This window comes from Cebus imitator, unplaced genomic scaffold (assembly GCF_001604975.1).
Source record: "Cebus imitator isolate Cc_AM_T3 unplaced genomic scaffold, Cebus_imitator-1.0 Scaffold552, whole genome shotgun sequence".
Taxonomy (NCBI): Eukaryota; Metazoa; Chordata; class Mammalia; order Primates; family Cebidae; genus Cebus; species Cebus imitator.
Window position 1 is genome coordinate 1,012,878 of NW_016107867.1, and position 10,014 is coordinate 1,022,891.

General features: G+C 49.5%; 1 protein-coding gene across 1 annotated transcript in view; it reads left to right on the forward strand.

Annotated features, from left to right (window-relative positions):
* Positions 1–5,564: 5,564 nt before the first annotated feature.
* The window catches only part of ZNF689 (zinc finger protein 689), an 8,202-nt gene continuing 3,752 nt past the window's right edge, over positions 5,565–10,014 (forward strand). Inside the window, exons 1-2 of the mRNA XM_017515460.2 lie at positions 5,565–6,145; positions 6,338–6,451. Coding sequence (XP_017370949.1) covers positions 5,941–6,145; positions 6,338–6,451 — 319 coding nt within the window. The 5' untranslated portion in view covers positions 5,565–5,940. The remainder of the gene's footprint in view (positions 6,146–6,337; positions 6,452–10,014) is intronic.

Sequence of the window (10,014 nt, forward strand, 5' to 3'; positions counted from 1 at the left end):
TTAAGATGGAATCTCACTCTGTCACCCAGGCTAGAGTGCAGTGGCGCAATCTTGGCTCACTGCAACCTCCACCTTCCACGTTCAAGTGATTCTCCTGCCTCAGCCTCCTGAGTAGTTGGGATTATAGGTGCATACCACCACGCCCAGCTAATTTTTGCATTTTTACAAAAAATAAACAAGGTTTCATCATATTGGTCAGGCTGGTCTTCAGCTCCTGACTTTGTGATCCACCCGTCTTGGCCTCCCAAAGTGCTAGAATTACAGGCGTGAGCCACCGTGCCTGGTGAGAGCACCCTATAATTCTTAGTTCCAATTCTCTTGTCTCTGCAAAGGCAAGAATAAGAAAGAACAGAAGGAAGAAATGATGGTCAAAAACAAAACAAGAAAAAAAAAGAGAATTAAAAAATAAAAATAAAGAAATGCAAAGGAAAAGATAGAAAAACAAAGAAATGGAAGTCAAGAAATTGAATGTGGCCTGTGTGAGGAAGGGGTCAGCATGTCACAGGTGGCAGGACCCCTGGAGCAGCCAAGGGCCCTATCTGCAGGGCCTGGGACCAGACATGGCCTGGAGGCTCCTCAGCCATGGGGTGACAGTGCACTCAGGCTCCAGCGGCTTCAGCTCCCTCCTCTTCCTAGGCAGCCCCTCCAAGTCTAATTGCTGGAGCAGCCCTTCCCTGTGACTGTGTGGGCACCACCCACTGAGGACAAGGATCTGCTCCAGCATCCACTCATTTGTCCACACAGGCCAGACACCTTGCTGTTGCCCCCAGAGCGGCTGCTGCATTTGAACAATGGGGCTCTGGCCACCCACAGACACACACACGAGGGAGAAGCCCTAGGCATGTCTTGACCGTGGTGGGCAGCTGTTTGCCTCCACCTAACTGTTGGTCCGATGCCAGGAAATCCACTCTGGTGATCGTGTTTTTGGGACATGCAGTGTCTAATTCTTCCGGAGGACTCACCTGGTCCAGCACCAGCTGCCCTCACACAGGCGACGAGCTCTGCCAGTGCCCTGACTGCAGCCACCTCTTTCACCTCAGGAGGGCGCTGTCCATGCACAGATGTGGATGTGTGCACAGATACAGTTTGCATTCCCCTCCCTTGTGACCACCATGGGGCCATGCACTTGGGAGAGCACTGCCTACGCTGTGGCACTCCCCCTGCTGACTGGGAAACTTGCTCCAGCACCAGCTTATTCACACAGGAGAGAAGCCCTACTGGTGCTTTCACTGTGTGTAGCACGTGCACCAAAGAGACTCCCTTGGCCATTCACAGGCATATGTATACAGGTGAGAAGCCTCAACCCTGCCCAGAGTGTGGCATCTGCTTCTCCTGCAAAACAAACAAACAAAAACTACAACAACAACAAAAAACCCCAAACTTGACTTTTTTTTTTTTTTTTTTGAGTCGGAGTCTCGCTGTGTCCCCTAGGCTGTAGTACAGTGGCGCCATCTCAACTCACTGCAACCTCCGCCTCCTAGGTTCAAGTGATTCTCCTGTCTCAGCTCCGGAGTAACTGGGACTACAGGCACCAGCCACCACGCCCAGCTAATTTTTGAAAGTTTAGTGGAGACGGAGTTTCACCATGTTGGCCAGGCTGGTCTCAAATTCCTGACCTCAGGTGAGCCACCCGCCTTGGCCTCCCAAAGTGCTGGGATTATAGGCATGAGCCACTGTGCCCGGCCTGACTTTTCTCTCTCTCTTTTTTTTTTTTTTTTGGAGATGGAGTTTCATTCTTGTTGCCTAGGCTGGAGTGCAATGGCACAATCTCAGCTCACTGCAACCTTTGCCTCCCGGATTCAAGTGATTATCCTGTCTCAGCCTCCCAAGTAGCTGGGATTACAGGCATGTGCCACCATGCTGGGCTAAGTTTTTGTATTTCGTAGAGATGGGGTTTCACCATGTTGGTCAGGCTGATCTCGAACTCCTGACCTCAGGTGATCCACCCGCCTTAGCCTTCCAAATTGCTGGGATTACAGGTGTGAGCCACGGCACCCAGCCAGCCTGACTTTTCTTAACAAATTCATGCAGCCTAGTTTTTTTTGTTTTTGTTTTACTTTTTGTTTTCATTTTTTTATACACAGGGTCTTGCTCTGTTGACCAAGCTGGAGTGCAGTTGTATAATAATCATAGTTTGCTGCAGGCTTGAACTTCTGGGCTCAAGCAACCCTCCTGCCTTAGTCTCCCAAAGGGCTGGGACTACAGGCATGAGCCACCATGCCCGCACACCCAGCCACAATTAGGAGGTTAAAGCCCCCACCCCTTCTTCTTCTTCTTTTTTTTTTTTTTTTTTTTTTGAGACAGGGTCTCATTCTGTTGCCCAGGCTGGAGTGCAGTGGTGCAATCTTGGCTCACTGTAGCCTTGACCTCCTAGGTCTCAAGTGATCCTCCCACATCAGCTTCCTGAAGAGCTGGGACTACAGGTGCCCGACACCATGCCTGGCTAAGTTTTGTATTTTTTGTAGAGACAAGGTTTTGCTATGTTGCCCAGGGTGTTCTTGAACTCCTAGGCTCAAGTAATTCCCCCACCTCGGCCTCCCGAAGTGCTGAGATTACAGGCATGAGCTACTACACCAAGTCTGATAACTGTAGTTTTTTTCTACAGCCTCTATTCAAACATCTCCTCCCTTTGAATACCCCACTGCTGCCTCCTACTCCTCCTTCTTCCTTCTCCTTCCTCCTCCTCCTTCTTTTTTTTGAGACATAGTCTTTCTCTGTCACCCAGGCTGGAGTGCAGTGGCACCATCTTGGATCACTGCAAACTCTGCCTTCAGGTTCAAACAATTCTCTTTGGCCAGGCGTGATAGTTCACGGCTGTAATCCCAGCACTTTGGGAGGCCAAGGTGGGCAGATCACCTTAGGTTGGGAGTTCCAGACCAGCTTGACCAACATGGAGAAACCCTGTCTCCACTAAAAATAAAAAATAGCTGGGTGTGGTGGTGCATGTCTGTAATCTCAGCTACTTGGGAGGCTGCGGCAGGAGAATCACTTGAACTGGGGAGACGGAGGTTGCAGTGAGCCATGATCATGCTATTGCACTCCAGCCTGGGCAACAACAGCAAAACTCCATCTCAAACAAAACAAAACAAACAACAAACAATTATTGTGCCTCAGCCTCCCAAGTAGCAGGGACTATAGAAATGTGCCACCATGTCCGGCTAATTCTTTTAATTGAGACAGAGTCTTGCTCTGTCACCCAGGCTGGAGTGCAGTGGTGCAATCTCGGCTCACTGCAACCTCTGCCTCCCGGGTTCAAGTGATTCTCCTGCCTCAGTCTCCCGAGTAGCTCAGACTACAGGTGTGTGCCACCACGGCTGGCTAATTTTTTTGTATTTTTAGTAGATATGGGGTTTCACCATGTTAGCCAGGATGGTCTCGATCCCTTGTCCTTGTGATCTGCCCACCTCGGCCTCCCAAAGTGCTGGGATTACAGGCATGAGCTACCATGCTCGGCCTAATTTTTGTATTTTTAGTAGAGACAGAGTTTTGACATGTTGGCCAGGCTGGTCTTGAACTCCTGGCCTCACATGATCCACCCGCCTCAGCCTCCCAAAATTCTGGGATTATAGGTGTGAGCCACTGCTCCCAGCCTCACTGCCTTCTTCTTTTGTGGCTTTTCCTGCCACATTGTTTGTCTTTATTCCTTGAAGGCTTTGAGGTTAGGGTTTTGCCCATAGTACGTGCTTTACAATATTGATTAAAGGATTAGAGAGATAGATGTGCATGTCACTAGCTAAGAGATGTGGCAAATGGTATATTCTCTTGCTCCCAGGATCCTTGAGGGTGGTGTTGAACTGGTGAAACTCTGCACATAACACATACACAGAAGTGCAGGGTAACAGGGTGGGTGCTGGCTCTTTCCATCAGCAATTTTTGGTACCTTTCACATACATGCTTGTATCATTCTATTATGATTCATTGTCAATTTATATGCTTTGCTAGACTGTAAGCTCCATTCAAAGCATGGCCTATGACTTATTTCTGTAGCCTCTCCTAATTGCCTAGCATTACACTTTGTACATTGGACAAATATCACATGAAAATAATGTAGGGAGATTATGCAGAATATTGAGAAGAAAACAAGAGCTCAGGTGGATTCCTGGTTAAGCAAGCAAATTAGGATACTGTGAAGGAAGGATGCCTATTAGTGGTAGGAATAAAGGCTTTGTCTGCCCCAGGTTTAAGTCTTTGTTCCTCCTCCTTACTAGCAGTATGGCCCTGGAAACTTATGGAATCCCTCTGAGATCGTTTCTTCATTAGTAGAACCAGGATGGTAACCATCAGTTCACAAAATGGTAGCAAAGAATTAATAATGGGCTGGGTGCGGTGGTTCACACCTGTAATCTCAGTACTTTGGGAGACCAAGGCGGGCAGATTGCTTGAGCTCAGTTCAAGACCAGCCTGGGAAACATGGCGAAACCCCCTCTCTACCAAAAATATTAAAAAATTAGCAGAGCATTGCCGTGTGTGTGCCTTTATTCCAGCCTGGGCAATGGAATAAGACCCAGTCTCAGAAAAAAAAAAAAAGACTAATGGATCCGGTGCTGTGGCTCATACTTGTAATCCCAGCACTTTGGGAGGCTGAGGCAAGAAGATCACTTGAGCCCAGGGGTTTGAGACCAGCCTGGGCAACACAGGGAGACCCTGACTCAACAAATAATATAAAAAATTAGCCAGGCATGGTAGTGCACACCAGTAGTCCCAGCTACTCTGAAGGCTGAGGCGGGAGGATTGCTTGAACTCAGGAGTTAGAGGCTGCAGTAAGCTAAAATAGCACCACTGCATTCCATCCAGTCTGGGTGACAGAGTGAGACCCTGTCTCAAAAATATAAAAAATAAGGCTGAGTGCGGTGGCTCACGCCTGTAATCCTAGCGCTTTGTGGGGCCGAGGTGGGTGGATCACTTGAGGTCAGAAGTTTGAGACCAGCCTGGCTAACATGGTGAAACCCCATCTCTACTAAACAATACGAAAATTAGCCGGGCGTGACAGGGCAGCCTGTAATCCCAGTTACTCAGGAGGCTGAGGCAGGAGAATCGCTTGAACCTGGGAAGCAGAAGTTGCAGTGAGCCGAGATTGCACCACAGAGCCCGACTCTTGTCTCAAAAATAATAAATAAATAAATAAATAAATACGAAATATGTAATATGCTGGGCAGGGCGCCTGCGCCCAGGAAATGCTAGCGTTAATTCCCTCCCCTGAAGGGCAACAAAGAAGGTAACCGTTCTCCAAAGCCAGGGAGGCTCTGAGAATGCCACAAAAAGGAACTCAGAATAATAATATCAGCTCTAGCTCGGCCAGAGTGGCTCCATCGCTCAAATCGTTCTCTCTTTCAGAGACTGGCAGAGCCTGCCAGAGTCGAACAGCGGAAAACAGCCCGAGAGGCCTCTTGCTGTCCACAGGTCGGTGCAAGTCGCTTCACAACTAACTCCTTGTACTCGCCTGACCTTAGTGGTCCAGCTTCCTGCCCTTATGCATCTCTTGGCTTCGTTCAAACGGGCCGCCATTGCCAGCACCCAATCAGAACGCTCGATCTTCGGCTGCCGTCCAATGAACGCGCGTAATGGGGAGGGGCAAAAAAGAGGGCGTGAAGCCCAATCGCAGCGCCATTACACTTGAGGGCAAAGAGGTTAGGAAGCCGGCATGGCGCTCTGGTCAATAAAATCGATAGCTGGAAGCTGCCTGTGTTCCAGGCAAAGGCGGTGCAGTAGCAGCGCCGCCATTTTCCCCGAAGGCATCTTCCGGTGCCTTTCACCCAAGTTCGGGCAGGAGTTTCCTGAATAACAGCAAAAGGTCTCCGTTAGCCCCACGGGCGGCCGATTCCGATTCCCTACGGGCCTCCCCGGCCACGCTTCACCAGGGCTCCTCGATCCCAGGGGCCGCCAGCGCCCGAGGGCCGAGGCCTGGACGGGGAAGGCCGTGGCGCCAGCTCCTCGGGTCCCATGGCGCCTCCTTCGGCTCTGCTCCCCGCGCGGGGACCAGGAGAGGCCAGACCCAGTCGGAAAAGGGGCAGGAGGCCGAGGGCTCTGAAGTTCGTGGACGTGGCCGTGTACTTCTCCTCGGAGGAGTGGGGCTGCCTGCGGCCCGCGCAGAGGGCCCTGTACCGGGACGTGATGCGGGAGACCTACGGCCACCTGGGCGCGCTCGGTGAGGCCGGCCCCATCCGCTGCCGCGGGGCTCGAAGGGATGCAGGAGCCCGGGCGGGGGGAGGCAGGAAGGCGACGGTCCTGGCTGGCGACCAGGTTGTCAGGGGAGGTGGGCTTGGCGGGAGGTGCCGTCGGGGAGATATTACCCGGCATGATCTAGGAGCTGGCCCTCTGACTTGCTCTCCTTCTCCAGGGTGCGCAGGTCCCAAACCAGCCCTCATCTCCTGGTTGGAACGAAATACTGATGATTGGGAACCGGCTGCCCTAGATCCGCAGGAGTACCCGAGAGGGCTAACAGTCCAGAGAAGTGAGTGATAAATAAACCACGCAGAGCCGGCAGTCCTATAACGTTCTACCTCTAACGACTCCATCCAGAGTTTTGGTTATGGCTATGGGATGCCGCGTATTTCATGTATTCATCTTCCCAGCCTCAGCATCTTGTTTTTGGTGGTGTGGGGCCGGTCCACCACACAGATATTCCCATGTCAATCTGCAAGCTGCAGTTTTCCATTGTGTGAATGAATCAGTGGGCTGCTGCTGCTTGTTCTTCTAATCTTTTTTCGTAGAGACATTGTCTTGCTACGTTGCCCAGTTTGGTCTTGAACTTCTGGCCTCAAGCGATCCTCCTGCCTTGACCTCCCAAAATGCAGGGGTTACTGGCGTGAGCCATTGCAGCCAGCCATAGTCAGTGAGCTTTTAACAGGTGCTACCCTCTGCCTCCTTTCCGGGATCTCTGCCTCTAGCCACCTTTGAATTGGACCAAAGATATCCTAATCTCTGAGTTTTCTGGGTTTGGTTGAAGGGAGCTCATGGGGGACAGCTGCCTGGAATGCAGGGGCCTCTTTCTGCTCTTACGGCAGGATGACCCTAAGCAGTGAAGGGCATACGGCAGTCTCCCCAGAATCCAACAGGCTCTGCTTAACCCTATTCAGGTAGAAGGGTCCCAGATCCAACCCATAGTAGAAGATAGAGCTGCCTGAGCTGGAATTTTAGTACCAGATTCTCCAAGACCAGGGATAGCTCCCCGAGATTCAGATCTGACCGTATTTCCTTGCTTAAAACTTTTCAGTTAATTTTTGCCAAGGTTGTCAATGGCCATTGCTTATATCTAAGTCATTTGGGAAACTTGGTAAAAATGCAGGTTCCAGGACCACATCCCAGAGCTATTCATTCACTGGTGTGGATATTTAGGAACTTGCATTTTTATTTTTATTTTTTTTCTATTTCTAGACCTTTATTTCTCTGTGAAAAGGGGGAAAATAAAAGGAATAAAATAAAAATGGCACAGTTAACACAAAAACAAACCACTGAGGGGGGGATGGGAGGTGGAGAAGTAGATGGGGGAGGGGTTCCCATTACAGCAGCAGGATCCAGTGATGCGGGATGCTCACATCTCTCCCCAGCGTGGGCGGAGCAGCCCCTTCCTCCCAGGGTCACTGTCCTGTCGAACCCCGTGCTCCCTCAGCCCGTTGGGAGGTGGACAGTGAGACGTCTTCCTAGGTTCGTGTTCTTTCGACACCAAGAGCCAAGGCGATGGTGGACAGCTTCTTGATGCTGTTGAGGCGAAGCTGAACATCCCCGTTGCGGAGTTCGTCTATGAGCACCGCGATTGGCTCCATCCTGTTCCTGTCAGGCTGCAGCCAGCGCTGTGCTGAAACTGGGGGCAGGGCTGGGAGGAGGAGGAAACTTGCATTTTTAAAAATAGTCTCAGTTGATTCAGATGTGCCTCTAGGTTTGAAAACCCGCTGGGCATAGTGGCTCATGCCTGTAATCCCAGAACTTTGGTGAGACTGAGGCGGGTGGATCACTAGAGGTCCGCAGTTCAAGACCAGCCTGGCCAGCATGGCGAAACCCCGTCTCTACTAAAAAATATAAAAATTAGCTGAGTGTGGTGGTGGGCACCTGTAATCCTAGCTACTCAGGAGGCTGAGGCAGGGAGAATTGCTTAAACCTAGGAGGCAGAAGTGGAGGCGGAACTTGCAGTGAACTGAGATCTTGCCACTGCACTCCAGCCTGGGCGGCACAACAAGACTCAGTCTCAGGAAAAAAGAAAAGAAAAGAAAAGAAAAGAAAACCTATTGTGGCCAAAAGACAAAAAAAAACAAAACAAAACAACAAAAAAAAAACCCACCATTGAGCCGGGTATGGTGGCAGGTGCCTGTAATCTCAGCTACCTGGGAGCCTGAGGCAGGAGAATCACTTGAACCCAGAGGCAGAGGTTGTGGTGAGCCAAGACTGCACCATTGCATTCCAACCTAGGTAACAGAGCGAGACTCCATCTCAAAAAAAAAAAAAGAAAGAAAAAAGAAAACCATTGGGTAAAATACAGTCCAAGGTCCTTAAAAATGCTAACAGCAGTGGTTCTCAAAGTGTGGTCTCAGACCACCAGCAGCATTACTTGGGAACTTGTTAGAAATTCAAATTCTTGACCCTCTACCCCAGACCTACTGAATCCAAAACAGGCAGTAAGTCCTCCAAATGATTCTGATCACAGTGAAGTTTGAGAACCGCTGGCTTAGAGGGCTTTTTGACCCAATCACTGCCAGCTCATCCCTCATGGGTTTCCATGTCTTGCCTTACACTTTGTGTCAAAGAAGATCTTAGGGCCTGTGCACACTGTACACTGAGCCTTGGGACTAATGCTGCATGATGTTAATTCTTTTTTTTTTTTTTTTTTTTAGTTGGAGTCTTGCTCTGTCTCCCAGGCTGGAGTGCAATGGTGCAATCTTGGCTCATTGCAACCTCTGCCTCCCGGGTTCAACTGATTCTCCCTCCTCAACCTCCCAAGTAGCTGAGATTACAGGCACCCACCATCATGCTTAGCTAATTTTTGTAGAGACAGAGTTTCACCATGTTGGCCAGGCTGCTCTTGAACTCCTGACCTCAGGTGATCCACCTGCCTTTGCCTCCCAAAGTGCTGGGATTACAGGCATGAGCCACTGTGCCTGGCCCTAGAATATAATAAGTGAAAAAATGAAGGCACAGTAAAGTGTGTATAAGGCGTGTATACGTAGTCTTTTATATAAGAAAGGTGGGCTGAGGTGGGCAGATCACCTGAAGTCAGGAGTTCAAGATCAACCTGCCCAACGTGGTGAAACCCCATCTCTACTAAAAATCCAAAAGATTGGTCAGGTGCAGTGGCTCATGCTTGTAATCCAGTGCTTTGGGAGGCCTAGGTGGGCAGATCACAAGGTCAGGAGTTCGAGACCAGACTGGCCAACATGGTGAAACCCTATCTCTACTGAAAATACAAAAATTAGTTGAGCATGATGGTGGGTACCTGTAATCCCAGCTACTCAGGAGGCTAAGGCAGGAGAATTGCTTTTGCTTGAACCTGGGAGGCAGAGGTTGCAGTGAGCTGAGATTTATCACTGCACTCCATCCCAGGTGACAGAGTGAGACTCCATCTTAAAAAAAAAAAAAAAAAAAAAATTAGCCAGGCCTGGTGGTGCATACCTGAAAGCTCAGCTACTTGGGAGGCTGAGGCAGGGAGAATTACTTGAACCTGGAAGGCAGAGGTTTCAGTGAGCCGAGATCGTGCTGTTGCACTCTAGTCTGGGTGACAGTGCAAGATTCTGTCTCAAAAAAAAAAAAAGGCAAGAAAGGTGGGGGAAGAGAATGTATGTATACAGTAAAGCATGTATATGCAACTTCTTATGGAAGAAAAATAGGGAAAGTGACATTTGTATTGCATAAAAAAATGGAAAGAAACTAATATGGTTTCTACAAGGTAGTTTGGAAAAAGATGGGAGCAAGACTTCTCTGTGTTCCTTTATTAATATTTTGACTTTTTCTTTTTTTTTTTTTTTTTTTTTTTGGGTCTTGCTCTGTTGCACAGACTAGAGTGCAGTGCTGTGATCATAGCTCACT